Source organism: Myripristis murdjan, chromosome 15 (genome assembly GCF_902150065.1).
Source record: "Myripristis murdjan chromosome 15, fMyrMur1.1, whole genome shotgun sequence".
Taxonomy (NCBI): domain Eukaryota; kingdom Metazoa; phylum Chordata; class Actinopteri; order Holocentriformes; family Holocentridae; genus Myripristis; species Myripristis murdjan.
The window spans coordinates 31,531,177-31,553,676 of NC_043994.1; the positions used below are offsets into that span (position 1 = coordinate 31,531,177).

At 44.3% G+C, this 22,500-nt stretch overlaps 1 protein-coding gene across 2 annotated transcripts in view; it reads left to right on the plus strand.

The window, feature by feature from the left end:
* Positions 1–22,500, plus strand: part of LOC115373013 (spectrin beta chain, non-erythrocytic 1-like) — a 139,512-nt gene that overhangs the window by 42,951 nt on the left and 74,061 nt on the right. Inside the window, exon 2 of one of the 2 annotated variants that reach the window (XM_030071212.1) lies at positions 2,953–3,300. In XM_030071212.1, the coding sequence (XP_029927072.1) occupies positions 3,153–3,300 (148 nt within the window). In that variant the 5' untranslated portion in view covers positions 2,953–3,152. Of the gene's footprint in view, positions 1–2,952; positions 3,301–15,489; positions 16,425–22,500 lie in introns of those variants that run through there. The other variant, XM_030071211.1, reaches the window with a different exon arrangement.

Genomic DNA, 22,500 nt, shown 5'->3' on the forward strand with positions numbered 1-22,500 from the left:
CATTATTAAGCATATTATTAATGCATTATTAAGCGTATTATTAATGCATTAGTAAGCGTGTTATTAATGCATTATTAAGCGTGTTATTAATGCATTATTAAGATGACTGTTAATACATTAAACAGTAAATCAGGTCAGGATCAGCTGTATCGATGCTTTGGGGTGTCAGTCTGTGCTGCTCAGAGTTTAGCAAGGCAGCACTGCATGTTGGGGTTGTGGGTTTGATTCCCACTCAGCTCTGGCTCAGGGGCTTTCAGACCTTAAGGTTCATGGTCTGGACCCTGAGGTTTGACCCTCATAGGGCCCCGGGGTGCTGCGGGAGGTGATTTAACCCCCGAGATATGAAAAGATATTTAGGTTTGTTTCATTATTGAGCTGTCCAACTTGTCGAAGAAAATCAGAGCGGTGAGATTAATAATCACCTCATAATAATCACTCTTGTATTTTTATGTTTATTAGTGAATTAAGCCTTTGAGACCTGAGAGGGGTCACTGGATTTCCTTTCGCAACAGAGGGGAAAAAAAATCTTTGGAACATCAGAAAAAATTTAAAAGAAGAAAAACAAAAAAAAAAAGAAGGGAAAAAATCCGGAAATGCACCAAATTAGAAAAAATAAAATGAAAAAATCAATTACCTGAATTTACAAATATGAATTAAATTAGCAAAAATATTTTAAAGAATCATAAGAAACTGTGTATATTTATAATTATTGAAATGATTATATTTAAAAGTCAGATCAGTGATGTCAGAAAGTCAGAAACATGACACAAAAGGCAATAAGTAAAGGAGCAAAAAATTTCTGAAACATTTAAAAAAAAAAAAAAAAAAACTGGCAAAACAAATACCTGAAAATTGGTAAGAAAAAAAACCAACAAAAAACCAATAAAAAAAACAGAAAATTCCTTAAAAACGAATAATAATAATAATAATAATGATGATGACACAAACCCCTGGTGTTTGACACTGAACGTGCGCTCCTGTGTGTTGTTTTGTGTTTTGTGCCGAGTCATGTTGCTGTCTGCTGACTGCAGCCCGGCTCAGTGAGATCTGCTGAGTCGCCGCTGTGGGTCTGAATGACCTGAGCTCACCTGCACCGGCGCCAACACAGAAACACAAGCATGACGCGGCGTTTTAGCCCCTGACAGCAGAACGAACGTTTGAGGAGCTGCTGATCTGACCCACTGGACAAAAATGACTCGGCATTTTCCAGTTAGTGTCCGTTAAAGATCGGGGGAAATCGCTCTCCGCCGCTTATCTGTGCCTTTTTTCTTCTGACTGCATCCTCTTCACTTTAACACCTTTGTTTTTTTGAAGCTCTTCAGTGAAAAGATCAGACCTGCAGATGAAGCAGTAACTCGGAGCCACTCTGCTTTTATTTCTGGCCGTCTACAAATCACAGCTGAAGCTTTCAATTCCAGAGTTGAACTTCTTTTTTTTTTTTTTTTTTTAAAAAAAAAAAAAACAGGCAGAGATTTTCATCACTGCAGGGTTTCAGGAAAACTTTGCAAACACTCAGCCGCCCCTCTGTAAATAAATAAATTCTGCACAATCAGTGGTGTGTAACTCTGTCGTGATTTGATTTACGCAAGTGATAACCACAGAGTATTAAATTATCAGCATGGTGGTTATTAGTGCTCAATAAAACCGGCCTGCCGTGTTCCTGAATGCCTCACAATGTTGTCAGCACTGAATAAAACCGGCCTGTCGTGTTCCTGAACGCCTCACAGTGTTGTCAGCACTGAATAAAACCGGCCTGTCGTGTTCCTGAACGCCTCACAGTGTTATCAGCACTGAATAAAACCAGCCTGTGATGTTCCTGAACGCCTCACAGTGTTGTTGGTGCTGAATAAAACCAGCCTGCCGTGTTCCTGAACGCCTCACAGTGTTGCTAAGACCTGGTGTTGCTGTTTGTTGTTTTATTGGTGCTGATGGAGCCGACTCAGAGTTCAGTGAGTTTAATGGGAGATCTGCAGCGTGTGTGTGTGTGTGTGTGTGTGTGTGTGTGTGTGTGTGTGTGTGTGTGTGTGTGTGTGTGTGGGGGGTACAGTCTGTTCTGCCATCCTCTCTGAGATCAGCTCAGTGGTGTGTTCTGGCCAGAGGGGGGCGCTGCAGATTAACATTTGAAGTGGGAGTTCAGCAGCAGCAGCCCTCAGCCAATCAGAGAGCAGGAGCAGGTCACATGGTTTCCTCTTCCTGCTGTTGGATTATTTCAATTTCCCACCTGCCTGCTGTGTTTTTAATGTTCTGTTACTACTAATAATGAGAATGATAATATATATTTTACATTTTTTATTCATTTTTCAATATTTTGTTCAGCAGCTCTTCCTCATTTCATATTTGAGTTTTTCCTCTTGGCTGATAACGAGTTCTGATTCTGTGTCTTTACATCTGATAAGTTTTTAAAACTAAGTCCAGTTTTTTTTTAAGAGACAGAATAAAGCAGAAAGCCTCCCGGTGCCCAGACGTGAAGCACCTTACAGCTTGGAAATTTAGGAGTTTTTCAATATTTCTTAATGAATTTCAGATATTTTTTTCTTTGTTTGTCTGTTTTTTGAAGCAGAGTGAGTGCATGTTGGAATGAAACCCTTCAGCAGAAGCCAAACATTACAAACCCATAATCACAGATTCAGATCAGACTCCAGCGCGTCGCTCATTTCATGATTTGAGATTATTCAAGTCGTTCATAACAGACATTCATGTTATAACCTTCATAACATGATCTTATTGATCTGTTACGAGTCCAAGTTTCCACAAATGGACCAAAAACATTTCCATAAAGAGAATTACATGAAACTGAAAAAGAGACAAAGTGACTCAAAAAACAGAAAATGTTGATATTGATTGATTATTTTTTCCAGTCATTGCTGAATCTTAACCTTCTCTCCTCTCTCTCTCTCTCTCTCTCTCTCTCTCTCTCTCTCTCTCTCTCTCTCTGTCTCTCTCTCTCCGCAGGTTTGGATGTGCGACCCGGCCCGCGCCAGCTAGCGAGCCACAGACAGTGTTGAGTCAGAGTGTGTGTGTGTGTGCACGCGTGCACGTGTTGCGCGTGCGTCTGTGCGTGAGTGCGTGACATCAGTAAGGGCGGCGGCGGCGGCGGCAGCGAGCGGGCAGACAGACGGCGGTGGCGGCGGCGGGGTCGCGGCGGGGTCACGATGACGTCGGTAGCGGCGGAGTTCGACCACATGGAGATCCAGCAGCAGTACAGCGACGGCGTCAACAACCGCTGGGACGCCGACGACTGGGACAACGAGAACAGCTCGGCCCGCCTGTTCGAGCGCTCACGCATCAAAGCCCTGGCAGGTAGGACTGACGGACGGAGGGATGGAGGGATGTTTGTTTGTGGTTGCAGCGTGCACGACTCAGCCAAGAGGTTTCAGACTGAGTCGTTTTTTCTGCAGTAAAAATGCTCCCAGGCTCCCAGTCTGCGTTCTAGTTGATCCCAAAGGTGTTGGATGGGGTTGAGGTCGGGGCTCTGTGCGGGCCGCTCAACTTCTTCCACCCCAAACTCAGCCGGCCACGCCTTTATGGAGCTGCTCTGTGCACTGGGGCTCAGTCATGCTGGGACAGGAAAGGGCCTTCCTTCCCCAAACTGGTCCCACAGAGCTGGAAGCAGAGAATTGTCCAAAATGTGTCGGTGAGCTGAAGCGTTCAGATTTCCCTTCAGTGGAGCTGAGGGGCCGAGGCCGAGCCCAGAAACACCAGCCCACAGCGTGACCCCTCCTCCAGCAAACTGCACAGTCGGCACAATGCAGCCAGGCAGGGAACGTTCTCCTGGAGGCAGGGAACGTTCTCCTGGAGGCAGGGAACGTTCTCCTGGAGGAGGCAGGGAACGTTCTCCTGGAGGCAGGGAACGTTCTCTTGGAGGAGGCAGGGAACGTTCTCCTGGAGGCAGGGAACGTTCTCCTGGAGGAGGCAGGGAACGTTCTCCTGGAGGCGGGGAACGTTCTCCTGGAGGTGGGGAACGTTCTCCTGGCGTTCCCGAAACCCAGACTCGTCCATCAGGCCGCCACATGGAGACGCCTGATTGAAGATTTAAATACACTACTCACAAAAAGTTATGGATATTTGGCTTTTGGGTGAAATTTATGGAAAATATAAAAAGTTCACGCTACAGTGATATTATATCATGAAAGTAGGGCATTTAAGTAGAAGCATACACTGGTGATTTCCTCATCTCAAACAATTTCTTGAAACAAAAGCCAACAACAGTGGTGGGTATACCACAACAAAAAATGTCAATGTCTCAATAACTTGTCATGTGCCCTTGAGCATCAATTACAGCTTGACAGCGACGTCTCATGCTGTTCACAAGTCGACTTATTGTCTGCTGAGGCATGGCATCCCACTCTTCTTGAAGGGCGGCCCTCAGGACATTGAGGTTCTGGGGTACAGAGCTCCGAGCCTCTACACGGCCACTCAGCTGATCCCATAGGTTTTCTATGGGATTCAGGTCTGGAGAAAGTGCAGGCCACTCCATTTGAGGTACCCCAGTCTCCAGCAGCCGTTCCCTAATGATACGACCTCGATGAGCTGGAGCATCAAACACCTGATGTGAATTTTGCCGTTAAGCTCCTTGTTAGAGAACAGCAACTTGTGCAAAAAGTACTGAAACACTGAACAGTTGGACATGTGCATTCAAAAGTTTACAGAAGGTCACATTAAGTTCACCTGTAAAGGTTAGAATGCATTTTAGGTTCATCCTGAAATTTCACCCGAAAGCTGAATATCCCTAACTTTTTGTGAGTAGTGTATTTCTGTGCTGATGTTGATGCCAGAGGAGGTCTGGAGCTCTGCAGGTCCTGAGGCGGCAGAGCGTCGGACTCTTTTCCGCACTATGAGCCTCGGCGCTCGGCGACCCCGCTCTGTAACTTTACGTGGTGCCGCCCCCTGGTGGCCGAGTCGCTGTGGTTCCTAAACGCTTCCACTTTGCAATAATCCCACTTCCATCTGATGGTGGAATATCTAGGACTTGAGCAGCGGTGGCTTCCTGTTCCATCACTCTTCCAGCAGCACCTGGAGCCAAACTGCTGGTTAGTGACACGCCGGTGTCGGTGTCGTCCTTCATAAACTGATCTCAGTGCAGGCCTCCAGATCAGGCTGCAAGAGCACCTAGGATTACCCGCCTTGACACTTTCTAATTGTGGGGATTAGGATTAGGATTAGTCTGGGTGCTAATGAGCGGGCCTTGCTAACGAGCATCTGACGTGAAGGAGACGCGGTTAACGAGGATGACGAGGATTTAAAGGCGCGGCGTCGAGCTTTCCTCACGTCTTCCTCGCCCCGCGTCGCCCCGGGGTCACACAGGTGTCATCCAGGTGACCTTTGACCTCTGAGCTGTTTTCAGTGTTGGTGATGAGGGACTGAAGCTCATTCTGACGCTGGGCTTATCACACGTCTGTGCAGAAAACCAGAGCAAGAAATGAAAAACGATTTACTTTGCTGTGTGTGTGTGTGTGAGTGTGTGTGTGTGTGTGTGTGTCATTTGGATGTTTCTGTTGGAGCTGCATTTGGAAGTGATTGTGTATTGAGCATATTGCTGTGGTTGTTTTAGTGGTTTGATGTGTTCACCTTAACGCTGTCATCTGGTTTGTCCTCCCAGGAGAATCAGTGACTCTGTGCTCAGATGATTATAGATTATAGATTATAGATAAAATTAGAATTTCAAATTGTTTAAAAAAAAAAAAAAAAAAACGTGTAAGACACTTGCTGGTCCTTTGGCTCCGCCCACTTTGCACCATGATGACTCCATATTGTTATCTCACTACGCCTTTATTGTAAAACTGTAGATGATACTGCAATGACGTGCAGTAAGAAGTGTGTGTGTGTGTGTGTGTGTGTGTGTGTGTGTGTGTGTGTGTGTGTGTGTGTGTGTGTGTGTAACTCTAGATGTGCTGCCTACTGTTTTTAGCCTGATGGCCGACTGCTTCACCAGTGTCCCACTTCACTAAATAATTCACACCAGTGTTAAATATGCAGGAGGAGGGTGATGGTGCTCTGTGTGTGTGTGTGTGTGTGTGTGTGTGTGTGTGTGTGTGTGTGTGTGTGTGTGTGTGTGTGGCTGCTGGTTGTTGGGTTCGGCTGATGGAGCCGCGCTGACACACATGGAGCTGCACACTTTAATCAGCTGTAGAGTTTTAATTCACACAGACAGAAGTGTGTGTGTGTGTGTGTGTGTGTGTGTGTGTGTGCGTGTGTGTGTGTGTGTGTGTGTGTGTCATGTCATGTCTGAGAATTCCTATATTTGTCATTAATAGTACAGTAAAGGGGAGGCTTTATAGACCCCAGCTGGTGGTGTAACTGGACGAGTGCAGGTGAAGTAATCCAATGTAATCCTGAGAGACGGAGACGAGGAAAAGCCTTCAGAATAAAATCCAGAATAAATCTCTTCATTACAGCTGCGAATAATTTGAAAATAATGTGAAAAATGTGTAAAATAATACCAGATACAGTTGACTCACTGTATTTATTTTATAAAGAGAATCTCAGTAAAGCAGGAGAATCAGACAGCAGGTGAAGTTTTCACTTGATACACGACTAAAATAATTCAAAAACTGAAATTATAATCTGTTAATTTCCTCTCAGCTGAGCAGGTGATTGGCTCATTTTGAGACGTCACTGAAGTATAAAAAGTAACAGAGGTTAATGAATCTCTGTCACGGCCACCTGAGAGCTCGGCAGTGCATTTCTGGGCCCCCTGGCTCGGTGTGTGTTTCCTCTCGACCAATCAGACGCGAGGTGACGTCACGCCGCGCGGCGTCTGGTGTCACAGGAGCGGCGCGGCGCGGCGGCGTTTGACCTCAGGAGCTCGTCGGCTTCCTCTCCTCTGCAGGCTGAGCTCAGCACTGACAGTGACTTAGCATCCACACTGATATATGGCCTGTGTGTGTGTGTGTGTGTGTGTGTGTGTGTGTGTGTGTGTGTGTCTCCTGTTATCACACACAGATCCTTGTAGCGAGTGATAGATAGATAGATAGATAGATAGATACTTTATTCATCCCGAAGGAAATTCGCAGTTTTTCAGCAGTATCCACAGATTACAGATTAAATAAATAAAAAATAAAGAATAAGATCTAAGTACAACCCAGTGTGCAAAAAGCAATGTGCAAAAAACCGTGTGCATAGGTGTGTAAAATGTGCATAGATGTAGGTCAATGTGCAATTTAAAAGAAATATACAGTGTACACAGATGATAAATAGCAGTAAGCAATATAAACACTATAAACAAGGAATATAAAAAAATAGAAATATGAACAATTTAAACAGACGTATGAAGTGTGTGATGCTGAGTTCAGGATACATGGAAACTACAATTTCCACCTTGCAGAGGGATTAAATTAATCCCTGTTCCCGCGGCTGCACGCCATCGACAAAATATCATGTGGCCGCATTTTCCGGGAATTTTGAGATTTTGATCTTCATAATCCCCTGGGGAGATTATTTATCAGTAAATGTGCAGGATGATCAGTTTCCCAGCTACTTGTTGATTTATTTCACATTTGAAATGACCATGTCAGCAGGATGTGGAGTATGTGTAAAAATGAATTTTAAAATATGCATGTAAAACAAAACTTCACACACTTTTACAGGATTATTAATCTGATGTCACACTCTGATGTTGCCATATTGATGTTTTTGCGATACGTCGTGCAGCACATCGATCGCTGTGTGTGAGCTGCTCAACCGCCATCTAGAGGCTGTTCTTAAAATCAGAGGGGTGCATCCGTTCGTTTTTACTGTTTAACTGTTTAACCGTCAGCTGCTCCGATCTGATTGGTCGTGAGTGAAAGAACAAGTGATTTCCACGCCCCCTTTTGGTCAAGGGGCGTGGCATCTGCGTGGCATGGGCGGGGCCTACAGCAACAAGTCTCAACACTTTGACACCAGGTTTGTCCAGCATATTCACCTCTCACACTGATTGGGGGTTGGGCCACACCCCCCTCCCTCCCAGGCCACGCCCCTTTTGTTTTTTTTCCCCCCAGTTTCTCCAGAGGGGGTCATGTGACGTGTCCTCTGACTCGGCGTGAAGCGGCCGACACGTTGGTGACCACATGGCCACGCCCACTTCTGGCTGTGGCTCTTTATTACAGATTCTGGACCAGAGATGTTAGCTCGACTGACTTTCTTTCTTTCATTCATTCATTCATTTTTTTTATCTGTTCATCATCATGTTAAGTGAGAGGAAAACTTCTTCCTTGTTTTTTTTTCTATGAAAATCAGCGCACAAACACCTGGATGGCGAGTCGCTCACAGGCTTCTTATGTTTGGTCTGGCATCATTTCCTGCATCACTTGGTGTGTGTGTGTGTGTGTGTGTGTGTGTGTGTGTGTGTTTGGAGTTTGGTATCACTGGTAGTAAATAAAATGTCACGGGCAGTACTGGTTGTAGTAGTAGTACTTGTATTAGCAGTAGTAGTACTTGTATTAGCAGTAGTAGTACTTGTATTAGCAGTAGCAGTACTTGTATTAGCAGTAGTAGTACTTGCATTAGCAGTATAAGTACTTGTATTAGCAGTAGTAGTACTTGAATTAGCAGTAGTAGTACTTGTATTAGCAGTAGTAGTACTTGCATTAGCAGTATAAGTACTTGTATTAGCAGTAGCAGTACTTGTATTAGCAGTAGTAGTACTTGAATTAGCAGTAGTAGTACTTGTATTAGCAGTAGTAGTACTTGCATTAGCAGTATAAGTACTTGTATTAGCATTAGCAGTACTTGTATTAGCATTAGCAGTACTTGTATTAGCAGTAGTAGTACTTGTATTAGCATTAGCAGTACTTGTATTAGCATTAGTAGTACTTGTATTAGCAGTAGTAGTACTTGTATTAGCAGTAGTGTTAGTAGTTGCAGTAGAGTCTCTGGAGTTCTGGAGGAAACTCTGTACTTTTAAAATGTTTTTTCTTTCCATAAAAATGTTGAAAATCGAAGAGGTGGGTCATCAGGATGAGCTGCAGCATGGACACACTGCTCTGACCTGTGTGTGTGTGTGTGTGTGTGTGTGTGTGTGTGTGTGTGTGCGTGTGTGTGCGTGTTCAGTGAAGGCCAGGTGTGTTACGCTTCCATGCGATAGCCTGGGAAACACAAAACCGCCGGTCACCATGGAAACAGAGACAGATCTGCGATCTGCTTACAGTGAAGGACAGAGACAGACGGCAGTGTGTGTGTGTGTGTGTGTGTGTGTGTGTGAGTTACACGGGTGGGCTTCACTTCATGTGTGCAAGTGGACTTCTGTCTGTGTGTTTGCATGCGTGCGTCTTTGTGTGTTTTTTCTGTTTTTAATGAGTGTGTGTGTGTGTGTGTGTGTGTGTGCGCGCATTGCAGTAGTGCTTTTGTACTGAGTGGGATGGAGATGGATTTCTCTCTCTCTCTCTCTCTCTGTGTGTGTGTGTGTGTGTGTGTGTGTGTGTTTGGAGTTCTGTGCTGTGTTTGTGTGTGTGTGTGTTTTGCTGAAAAATCATCAGACTAAAGCTGTAATAGGAGATGGTGTCAAGTGTGTGTGTGTGTGTGTGTGTGTGTGTGTGTGTGTGTGTGTGTGTGTGTGTGTTTCTGGTAAACGGGTTCGTTTCTGTTCTCAGATCAGCTCAGAATAACCTGCAGGCACACAGTGATGATGTCACTGATGAGGTCACTCAGGATGAGCCAATCAGATGCTGAATCTGAACCAGTGGTTTTCAGCGTGAGGTCCGGGGCCCCCCAGGGGTCCCTCAGGGTCATCTAGGGGGTCCTCAGCAAAATGAGAAGCATTTAATTAAACAGTTAACATGAATTTAACTCATTTGGTTTCACTGAAATTTAAATGCTGGAGAATAGATAGATAGATAGATAGATAGATAGATAGATAGATAGATAGGTATACTTTATTGATCCCAGACTGGGAAATTCACACGTTACAGCAGCATCATCAATAAAAACAACAACAACAAAAAAAATAAAATTAAAAGTATATACAATAGAGACTAAATATGCGAAATATATACACTAAAGACAATAAGAGCTAAGTATATACAATAAAGTAGCCTGAGAATATGAGATGTTTAAGTGTTGAAATGTAAGAAATGTAAGATATACTGATGAAAATAATAAATATGAAAAATGAAAAATACAGATAGTAGATGGGAAACATTTAAAAGAAACATTTAAACACAAAACCAACATTTAAATATGTCATTTTAATCATTAGAAATATAGTTTTCTTGTAATATAAAGAAAAATACATTTGCTAATTGTTTGGTGTTGTGTTTTTTTTGCCTAATTTTCTAGTAATTTTTTTGTTAATTTTTTTACTTTGTGACTTCATTGTTTCATTTGGAGAATGTTGATAAACAGATAAAGTTGAATGTTCATAAACAGATAAAGTCAATATTTCAACAGGCTGTCGTTCTCCTGCCTGTTTAAACATCAGTTATAGTTCAGGAAGGGAATTTTCATTTATTAATTAAACATTTTAGTGCTTTTTTTTTTCTTTTTGCTTCATTTAAGGTAATTTATTTACTGTTTTTTTTTTTTTAACTTCTCTTTTTTGGCTAATTTTCAGGTCCTTTTGTTGTAATTTTTCACTAATTTCTTGCATATGTTTTGGTCGTTGTCTGTTTAAAGTCTCCCTGCAGGGCTGAGGCGCGGAGTTAGGCTCTCCTCATGACCTTTGACCTCTCTCTCTCTCTCCTGACCCTTGTGTTTGAGCAGCAGGAGAAAGCTTCTGTCTGATAGCATTTTAGCTAACGTTAGTTACCGTTAGCGTGTGCCGGACGCGCGGTGCGTTCAGGTGCGGTCGGGTTCTGTCGCGTTACAGCAGACGATGAGAAACTCCCAGACGGAGGCTTTAACATGTCGAGACGCTCGGTAATGAGAACCAGCGACCTGCTCCAGGTTCCCATGAGGTCCTCACACACACACACACACACACACACACACGCACACACACACACACACACACACACACACACACACACACACACACACACACATACAGAGAGACCTAAAACACACATACCAACATTCCCTGCATTCCACCATCTGGTTTTCAGGACAGGAAGTGAGACACAGACACTGCTCTGTGTGTGTGTGTGTGTGTGTGTGTGTGTGTGTGTGTGTGTGTGTGTGTGTGTGTGTGTGGTTATAAAAACACCAGGGAAAGTGAAAGTAACTCAGTAAGTCTCAGTGCTCTCCTTTCCTTTTCTCCTCTGTCTTTTCCCTCCTCGCTCTGAGCTGCAGAGCAGAAACGTCCTGATTGTGCGTTTTCCTGACGTTTGACTGAAACTTAAACACATCATCAGACTCGGCGACCTCCAGAGCGTCGGTCTGTCCTCCAACATGGCCGCCGTCTCTGTCATGTGTTGCTGCTGTGACCTGAGAGGAATGTGTTTGTGCGGTGAGGAGGGAGCGGCAGATTCACCACCTCCATCACACGAGTTTGACCCCGAGACCCTGAACGCACCGTCGTGTCGGCCTGCTGACCGACGCTCTGCGGCCCCGATGACCCTTGAACACCTCGCTGCTGCACAAAAACACAAAACTGTTGTCCCACCTATCATTTCAGTTTAGAAACATTTAGTTAAGTTCATAAAAAAGGTTTTCCTGTAATTTAAAAAATTTAATCGTTAATTTTCTGATTTGCTATTTATTTATTTTCTTTATTAATGTTCCAGTATTTTTTTTGTGAATTTTTAAATAGGCTCTGTTTTTATTATTTTTATTTTATTTTGTTTACATTATTATTATTATTATTTTGTTTTGTTTAGTTTTTTGTTTTTTTTTGTTTTTTACGTTTTTTTTCATATTTTTTTTCATAAGTTCTGGTATTTTATTATTTTATACAGATTTTACTTTAATGTTATTATTATTTTATTTTTTTTACATTTTTTTTTTGATCTTTGTAATCTTGTCATATCAGCGTCCTGAGGGCTCCGTCACCTCCAGCTGGAGGTTCTGAGCTTCATCGACTTTAACTTCCAGAAAAACGAAAAAGACTGAAAACCCCTGAAACAGGAGAACCACGTCTGACTCCTCTGAGAACCTCTCGGACCACGGGTTCTTTAAGGAACCACTTCACTAGACGGTTCTTCAGATGATCCTGAAACGTTCTTCAGATGACCGTTCAGTCATGTTCTCTGAGGTGAAACGGTTCTCTAAAGAACTTCTTGAAGGAACCTCGCTCACAGCAGTGGAGCCTGCTGTTGTTTTCCCCCTCTGTCCTAAATGAAGGGTTTCTGTGGCCCAGCCTTCACACAGCCATGTCAGTACCAGTATGTGTGTGTTTGTGAGTGTGTGTGTGTGTGTGTGTGTGTGTTGTTCCCCGTCCCGTGACAGGAGGCCGCAGAGGGAACAGAGATGTGTCTGTGCGTCTCTGTGACCCGCGGGACGGTTTCTGCAGCGCGTTTCGGCTCGCCGACTCGCCGGAAAGCGGCTCTGCAGAATGTGTGACAAATTGTCAGGGGTCCCGGGCGGCCCCGGGTGGCCCCGGGTGGCCCCGGGCGGCTCCGGGCGGCCCCGGGCGGCTCCGGGCGGCCCCGGGCGGCCCCCGGGCGTGGTGCCAGGCGTGACCGCGGCCCAGCCCAATAAATGGCTCGCTTGGTGGGGCGACGGGGGGCTGCCCTGAGGGGCCGGGCCACGCGGAGGCCGTGTGACGGCGGCGGGACGCTCAGCGACAGAGAGAAATAACACACACATTTCCTGGAGTGTGTGTATCATTTCTGAGCCTGTGGGGATGTTTGCTCCCTCTGCTGTGACCTCCGACCTTTGACCTCCTTACTGTCTGTCACCTGCTGATCTACCTTCCTTTGTTTTGATAAAATTCCAACAAATCAGTACAGATTATCACAGATTATCACATCATCATTCTCTGAAAATCACAGAGAGAGACGAAATTAGAAACTTGGCAAGAAACGACCTGAAAAGTTGCAAGGAATTAGTAAAAGTTTGCAGGAAAATGATCAGGAAATTAGCTTTAAAAAAAAGAAAACAAAAAAGAAAAATAATTAGAAAATTATCCCCCAAAATATAGCCAGAAAATGTCCAGAAAACTATGTTCATAATTATAAATTTTAATATAATTACACTACAATTATAATTTACAATTATGTTACAGGAAAAAATATTTTCTATTTTGAGCTCATTTTCAGGCTATTTTATTTATTTTTATTTTTTATTTTTTGGTCATTTGATGTTCAGTTGCTCTTTGCCTTTTTTCTCTTTTGAGAGAAATCGAATGAATCGCTCAGCTTCCTGCACTCGTCTGTACCTCACACTCCTGTAGATTACTGTAATCTGTAATGTGCTGAAGCTGATGAGCTGATTAGTTGATTAGTGAAGTGATAGATATCAATTCTAATTTTGATAATCAATCAGTGGTTTTAGTCTTGTATCACCGAACGCTGTCTTCTTTTTCTCCGTTCATGTCTTTATCAGATTAATGCTTTGGCTTCATGTCAGACTCTGGCTTTATTTTTATCACTTTGTGCACTAATCGATTCATTGAATAATTTAAAAAAAAAAAATATATATATATAATCTATAGATGCAGTGAAACAGTGAAAATAATCTTTTTGTTTCGTCCTAAAGCCTGACTGCCACCTTTACTCTCAGATTAAATCACTTTCCTGTTCTTCAGTCCTGAATGAATCCAAACTTTGCAGCCCCACGTCTCGTCCTGTGGCTCTGAGGGACGAGAGGAGGTGGAGGTGGAGGTGGAGGTGGGCCTCCACAGGTGCTCTGCCTCTCCTTTGACCTTTGACCTCCTCACGCTGGCCTGCCTGTGCTGTCACTCTTCACTCAGCGAGGAAACTCCCTTTTCACTTTCACAGCCTCTCGAGTCTTTCTGGAGTCTTCTTTTTTTTTCTGTGTTGTCGTCTCCACCCTGAACTCACAGGCGTGTGTGTGTGTGTGTGTGTGTGTGTGTGTGTGTGTGTGTTGACGGACAGCTGGATCAAACAGGATGTGTTGGCAGGACCAGAACAGGAAGACGTTCTCTACAACACGCTTATTTTAGCGCTGGGATATTCTCAGGATGTTTGGACTGAAGAGCTCGAGGAAAAATGGGCCGATCCCGAGCCAAGTGTGTGTGTGTGTGTGTGTGTGTGTGTGTGTGTGTGTGTGTGTGTGTGTGTGTGTGTCATACCGTCCCTAGCTGTCTCTTATTCTTTATTCCCTCTAATGTACTTTATGTAATCATCACGAGGGTTTTTCAGAAACAAAATTTTGCAAAGCAGCACAGCAACAAATATCAGTTTCCAGCGATCGGCCGTTTTTATATTTGTTCCATATTTACATGAATCATACTTGATATTAAAGCATGAACTCACTACATGTTTTCTGTGTGAACTCTAAAATATGATCCAGTACAAACTACATCATGTGCTTATCTCTCTGTCTGTCTGTCAGAAATCTGCATGACAGGTTCATAAGAATTAATATTTAATTTCCTCATTATTCCTGGAAAAAAATAAATTTTCACATTAAGAGTCCCAGTAACATGTTGGACGCCACATGAATGAAAATGATCAGAAAGAAGAACATCTTAAATTTACACCCCATCTTGAAAATGCAAGATATAACATCAATAAATAAACAAATGAATTAATACAGTTTGCACAACAGACAACAATCCTGTTTTCCACTTTTACTCCTTTTATTACTTTTACTTTTAACAAAAGTTGCTGCTCTTTGACTCTTTACGTCTCTTTTACTGATAAGACTCGTGACCATACAGTAAAAAAAAACAGTAAAACTCATTAATCCTCTTAAAAGTTCTATAATCCAGTCGTTCTTTCCTTATGTTTCTTCTTAAGTTGGTTAATATTTGAAGTTTTTAATGCAAAATATATTCAAGTCAAACTTACATTTATGCATAAATGCTAAATTTACAGATATACTGTAACGAGTGAAATTAATCTAAAAACAGTCACACAGCGTATGAGGTGTTATTTAGGGATTAATTCAGGGATTAAAGACGTTTTTGAAGTTCTGATGTAAATATTGATCCTGCAGCAGTTTCTTTTGTCTTGTTTTGCTTCGTCTCATAAAAGTTTAGTTTGGACGTTTTTGCTTTTACATCAAAATGTGCTAAAAAAAAAAAAAAAAAAAAAAACACTCCCGAGGAAAAAAAAGGAAAGAAAGAAATATTTCAACATCTTCCGTTTCCTTTCATGTTCAGTGTGAACGGAGACTCTCTCTCTCTCTCTCTCTCTCTCTCTCTCCCTCTCTCTCTCTCTCTGGTTTCCTTTCTCTCTCGCCCTCCTCCCGCCCCGCCCCTTATGCTAACGAGGCGATGACGTCACCGGGGAAGGCGAGCGCTGTGATTGGCCGCTCAGGGGAGGGGGGGCGGCCCGCGGCCCCTCCCCCCTCCGTCTGAGGCTGTGGAAGGTGTCGGAGTGTGTGTGTGTGTGTGTGTGAGGCGCTCGGCACACTGGAGGACAGACACACTGCAGCCGCTCTACCTCGCTCCACCTCTCTCTCTCTCTCTCTCTCTCTCTCTCTCTCTCTCTCTCTCTCTCTCTTTCTTTCACTGCACGCTGTTTTTTTTCCTCCTCCTGCCGCTGAATCGGATTTTACTCTTACCTTTTCATTCAGGGTCTGTGTGTCTGTGTGTGTGTGTGTGTGTGTGTTGGAGGGAGGATGGCTGGATTGCTGAAGAGGCGTGAAGGAAGCAGGGCGTGAATAGACGGATCAATAGATAGATCCATTGATTGACTGATAGATAGAAAAGGTGGAGCGCTGAACGGGTGGATAGTGAAAACGGAGGAGTGAGATGCTGCTGCCGTCGCTGCTGTGCTGAGCCGGCGATTTCTGCTGCCACCGGTGACACGGACACACACGGAGAGAGAGAGAGAGAGTCCGCGTCGGTGTCTCTCGCCCTCTGTTCTGCTGTACTGGAGGCATATGGGACTCAACACCTGAGGAAGCAGCTTTATTTGGAAGCAGAAGAAGAAGGAGACCAAAGCCGACTCTGGACACGGTGCTCGAGGCTTCAGGACTTTATTCTGCTCTGAGGGTTTTCTGCTGGATCTCAGTTTGTTCTGTTGGAGTTTTCCTGTCGAACTCGTCCTCAGAGTTCTTCTCTTCTGTTTGAGCCTCTGGGTCTCGGTGGAAACTTGCCTGGACCTCCTGCTGGAGGCTCCTCTCCATGTCACCGCAGACTCGGCTCTTCTGAACCCGTCTCCGTTCTCTGTGAAGCGGCATCATGGAGCTTCAGAGCGCCGCCGCCGGCCTCCCCGGGCCGCTGTCCCCCCCTCCTCTCTCCCCGGCGTCGGACTACCCCGGCCCCCTGTCCCCGTCCTCGGGCCCCGGCCCCTCTCAGGCGCCCAGCCCCGGCCGAGGCCCCAGCCCGGCCATGAGCCCCGTCCGGGGGCCGAGCCCCGGCCCCGCGGCCTCGGGCTTCTCGGGCCAGGCCGCCTTCAACTACAACCAGCTGGAGGGACGGTTTAAACAGCTGCAAGGTAAGAGAGCAGGGGCCCGAGCAAAGACACTGGTTTTATTCAGATTCAGGTTCAGGGCTTTTCCTTGCTGTGGTGGATTTGTGCTGGATCTTTAAAACTGATAGCACCTTGTAGTGTTGGGATAAAAGCCGATGTTTTTATCCCAACAAAATGATTTCCAGAGAAGCAGAGTGAGGTTTAATTCCTATATCAGTGACATGGCAAGCAATCGATACCAAGGAGGTCAAAGGTCAGAGTGGCATAATGTCCCTGTGACCTTTTATTTGAAATGATGCAGAATAAAGTTAAATTCCTGGATCGGCAGTGTTTTGAAGCCTGAAGTTTCCTGCTGAAACTGGGAGGGAGAAAACAAACTAATCTGCAAGAGAGACCTGACTGACAAACAAACAAACAAACAAACAAAAGTTTCAGGCAAACAGCTGGTGGGCGGCAGCTTTAAACACAGACACTTCAGTTTGGAGAGTCTGACGATACACTTTCATTCTGTTTTTTTTTTCCCTCCTTTATTTAAGCGGGCGGCTCCAGCGTGACTGAAAATCTATTTAAGAGTCACCAGGGCAAGAAAGCAGTATATCATAACGGAGCCGTACACACTCTGCTGTAATTACGCCTGGAGAAACTTCCTCCATTGTGCTGGTGAACGTCAGCTGGTGTCAGAGGCTCTGGATGGGGATCAGCATGGAGGCTCACACACATGTATAATCACAAAGTTCTCTGCTTGACTCACATATTTGCACTTTGATGTGAAATCTTTCGCTATGCGCTTGAGTCAGCAGCTCCGGCCTTCCAGCTCCCCGCCCCGACTGTACAAACCTGTGGGATTGTCTTTATCAAAGCTCTGTGCTCTTTATCAGCCCCACCCTGCTTTTACATCCATGCAGATACAGACTCGCGCTCACATTCACAGCCACGGCGCTCGGCTTGCAGCTGCTGATCAGCTGCACTGACGCTGCCGGGGGTCTCGTGCCTCGTAGCTTCTCGTCCGCTTTCCCACCCGGGTTTATCAGCCTGAAGGGATTTGACCGAGCAGCGACTCTCTGGTCACGAGCCCGTCTCGAATTTCTCAAACTTCTCAAACTCCAAGGTGACCACGAGTGCATTTCGCAAGTTCTCCCAGAACTTGTGGAAAGGTTAGACTGGGTTTACTAGAGCTTTGTCAGGACAACCGGACCATTTTGGTTAGCTCACCAGGCAGGGCAGCGTTGAGATGGACAGGGTTGGTAGTTTGATTCCCACAGTGGCTCAAAACATAAAGGAATGCTCAAACATTTTGGGTAAATACCCTTTTTTCCAACTTCCCCAGACTTAGAGAAATGTTGGACGCCATCTTCACCTCTGTATGTCCAGTGGTTCAGTTCCTATGGGTAGTATTTCCTGTTAGCTTAGCATAAAGACTTGAAGTCTAAGGGAGTTGTTAGCCAGGCTCTGTCTAAATGTTACCCAGTTGCTACCATAAACCTAAATGCTACCCACAGGAACCAAACCAGTGGACGTACAGAGGTGAAACTGGGATCCAACAACTTGTCTCAGTCTGGGGACGTCAGGGAAAGGAGATTTTGCCCAAAACGTTGGAATACTCCTTTAAGCAATGTGGTGGTACAAAGACAAGAACGCATTTCATCCCAGGAGTAAATGGAAATATCTGTCCATACACTTGTAATGCCGGTCATTTTTCTCCAAATTGGTTTTTTGAGTTGTACGTGTTATTTTCTGATCTCACCTCTGGTTCGGTCAGGCACGTGTATAAAAGCATCCACCACGTGCTGCACACCACATGCTGTTACTGACTCCAGTTACTTTGAGTTGTTTTGAATGAAGCTTGGACATACAAACAGCAGGAGTGTGTCAGCAGCCGGGACAGATAGATACACATGGAAGGAGTTGCTTGTGGCCACGTTTTCATACCAAGCTTGTCTAAAGCGGTAGAGTCTCTGCACACCTGCAGCACCACAGGAAAGTCACAAGGCCACACCTTCTTTTGCTTTTCCTCAGTTAAAAAAAAAGAAAAGAAAAAAGAAAAAAGGTTTTAACACCAAACCTAAGACACAGTTCTGGAGCCTTTATTTGCAGTGTTTACTTTAAATTTATCTCCAGGCTGAATTTAGACGAAGGCTAATGGTTTGCTGATTGCAGCCTAATCGACATGCTGACGCAGGACATCCAGAAATCCTTGAGCTCCGTCCCTCCTCGCAGTTTTCTCTGAAAGCAGCTGGCTGGCCGGCTGCCAGGTGAAGGCGGCTGTGGCAGGTGGTTTGTGAGGCTGTAAACTAGGCCGACACAATGGCACTTTCAGTTTAAGTACTGTTGTGAAAGGAGCAGATAGGTAGACAGATAGCTGTACTTCCCTGACCCCAAAACTGGGAAATTCTTGTGTTACAACAGCAGCTTGTCCAGACGTTACACAGGAACAAGTGAAGAGTACTCAAAATAGACCTGTCAACACAGAATAAAAACCTTTGCAGTCAATGTAAGAGGTTCAATAATTACATAAAATATGCAATGCAAAGTTTTTTTCTTATATTCTTTGTATTGAGCTCCTTCATTTGTTTTGTTATTTGATTTAATGATGTGTTTAGAGATATACAGACAACCTTAAGGTTCCTCCATAAAAACATTTTTAAAGAACCCACATACTTTGAAGGTTTCTTATGTTCCTCAGCTGATTGAAAGAAGAAGTGATGAGCACCCAAAAGAAAAGCCTTAAAAACCTTGAAGAACCTCCATATGTTGGAAGGTCTGTGGAAGGCTTTCTGAGAGATCAGGTGGCGGAGGGGGGCTTCTTCAGTTTCAGTTCGTGTGTTGTTTTGAAAAGATCAGGTAACCCATAGTGCAAGTTCTACCAAGGTTTAAAAGGAACCACTGTGTACCTTAGGGTTAGGGTTAGTTTAAAGAACCTCCTTACCTTTTCGGGTTTGTGGAAAGTCTGAAAAGAGTGTTCTTGTCTTTTTGGGCTGATAAAGGGATGTATATCATGGTGTTCAGGTAGAGACTTTGTTGGCTTGTACTGTACAGTAACGTGCTCTGAAAACCAGGGCTACATCAAGGGGGTTTCCTCAGATTCAGAGGGAGCCAGAGAACAACTGATGGTTTCTCTTAGTATCCTCAACCCGCATACGTTGCATTGAGGTCCTGTTAGGTTTCATGGCTTATTGAAGTGGGTCTTTGCATAACCTGGAGAGTTTTTGTTCTCTCATGCTGCAAAAGGCACCATTTTTAGCGCTGAACTGCTTGTGGATCAGTGAACCGTAGAAAGGGCTTTGTTTACACGAGCTGCTATGTGCTGCTAATGCTACACTCTGAAAACTAGGGCTTCATTTAAGGGTTTTCCAAGATTCAAAGGGTCTCTGGCTGGAAAAGCCAATCCTAAGGGACGTCTTGGAGAGTTTCCATTTTATTAGAGGTTTGTGGAAGTTTTGTTAGGGTTCATGTCTTCCAGTTCATGGTCAGCTGGTGTATTGTTTTAGAAAAATGGATAAGCTAGTGTGGCTTTTCTTGCTCTGAAAATGATGCTTTACTCCCTGAACTGTAGCTGACAGAAGACATTCTGGAAAAGGGGTTTTGTGTCAGCTTCAGTCACTATGCAGAACTAATAGTACACTTTAAAAATCTTGATTGAGGGATCAATTTGTCAGATCCAAAGGAAACCAGATCATGATATCCTTAACTCACACGTTAGACATTTTTATCATTTTCATCTTCCTTTGGTGTGTTTTTTGAACAGATTGGATAACCTGGTAAAAAGTGATGTTTTAATGCTGACCTGTAGCTGAAACAATGCACTGAGGGTAGGAAAGACTTTGTTCCATGTGTTTCCATGCAGCACTAATGCTGCACTATAAAAAACAAACTTTTATTTCAGGTTTTCTAAGATAGAAAGTGAGTCAAACAACATCATTTTGCCTAGAATAGAACATAGAATAGAAACTATATCTTATTTCTGATGTTTATAGAAGCACCGTCATGGTTCACCAACCTTAAGGGGTTCATCAAGGAACCTTTTCGGGTTCCCTCGTAGTTTCAGTCTGAAGAGTCCCTCATGGTTCCTCTAAAGCCCTTTGACTCTTCAGAGTGTGTGCTTTTAGTCGTCAGACAGATAAATAGGTCTGGGAGTGTTTATGACGGCTGTTGAGAGCACGGAGAGGATGCATCGTAAATTCATGTGTCGTCACATGTGTGGCTCAGGTGGTTTAGAGCGGGCGTTCACATCCTAAAGACCGCCTGTTCAAACCCCGCTGGGACGATGAATACTGAGACGGTCGGTGATTATTGCACTGCAAAGAGCTTTTGGATGTGAGAGGGAGGAGATGAGGAGCGGTTCATCGCCCTCGTTAGGAGAAAGTGCTGAGTGAATTTCCCCTGCTGGAAATCAAGCAAATATGGGGGGAAATGGAATTCATCAGGTTGTGCTGCTGTTTTGCACAAAACAGGAGAAATCAGAGGAATTTAACCCAAGATCATGAAATCCAGGTGAACCTAACTGGTCTGAGCCAGATTTACATTTAGAAGATTTATTTAGATTTAGAGTGTTTAGGGCTCTAACAAATCATTGTTTTGGCATTTATTTATGTTTTTTAACAAATCGGAAAATATTTTCTGTGAGCAAAAATTCAAGCGATGCAAAAATCAATCCTTTAATCCAAAATGTACGCAAAGTCACATTTTAGTTTTAGTTGAATTTAGGGCTGCAACTAATACTCATTTTCATTGTAGATTTGTGTACAGATTACTTTTTAATGTCTAAAGAATGAAATATAAAGCCAAAGTGTTACAAAATCATGCTAATATATGCGTGTGTGAAGCTACAATCAGCAAATGTTTGGTGTTTCCACTTGATAATTGAGGAAAACAATTACGGATCTTCAAACTTCAAACTAATGAACCAATCAGCTGACTGCTGTATCTCCAGGGAGAGAGCAGCGGCTAAATGCTCATTTCCATTTTAAGCAGTGAAATCCAGCATCGGTTTGATTTGGAGCCGCTGAGCGGAGACATCTCGGCTCTAATTCCACCTTAACGTCAGTCGACACTGATGATGAAGGATGGAGGAGGAGGAGGAGGAGGAGGAGGAGGGGGTGAAGCATCTTTTAATTTGCTAAGAGGAGGAGAGATGGAGGGAGAGAAAGGAAGAAAGGAAGCGGAGGGATCATCAGGATGACAGACGCTCTCCAGAAGCTCATGAAACATTGATGAGGAAGAGGAGAGAGAGAGAGAGAAAGAGAAGAAGGGGGAAGAGGGGCGGGCGAGAGAGAGTAAACACCTTTCAGACAGATTAGAGAGAGAAAGAGAGGGAGAGAGAGAGAGAGAGACAAAAAGAGAGGGAGAGAGAGGGAGACAAAAAGAGAGGGAGAGAGAGGGAGACAAAAAGAGAGAGAGAGAGAGGGAGACAAAAAGGGAGAGAGAGAGAGGGGGAAATGACAAATGTGTTTTTGATATATTCATGCCTTCCAGACCAACAGCAGACCAGACAAACCCCTCCCTTGTTTTAATCCTCACCTCCACTTCACACACACACACACACACACACACACACACACACACACACACACACACACACACACACACTGCTCTGGGGTTCCCAAACCACTAAACTGCAAGAATTCTCCTGATTGGCTGGTTTAGGACAACAATGACAGAGGGGGAGAGAGAGAGGGAAAGAGAGAGGGAGAGAGAGAGAGAGATGAGGATGATGGGAAATGGGATGGGTGGGGGCGGGGCTAATGGCAGCAGGGAGAGGGGGATGATGGGAAGAGAAAAGGGGGGGTGATGGGAGGGGCTCCAGGTCTTGCTTTGTAAGCATGGCTGTGGTAGTGTTGACATATGGGTGTGTGTGTGTGTGTGTGTGTGTGTGTGTGTGTGTGTGTGTGTGTGTGTGTGTGTGTGTGTGTGTTGTGAGCCTAAAGGAGGCGGGGCCGTTGTCTTTAAATAACCAATCACTGAATGATTTATCAGTCTGCAGGTTATTTCTGTCAGACGCCCGTCAGATGTTTCTAAGATCAGATCAAGTGTGATATTCTGTTAATTAGTTTATTTCATCCGATCCGTGCGGCACGTGAATACGGCGGCGAAAACGGCACCA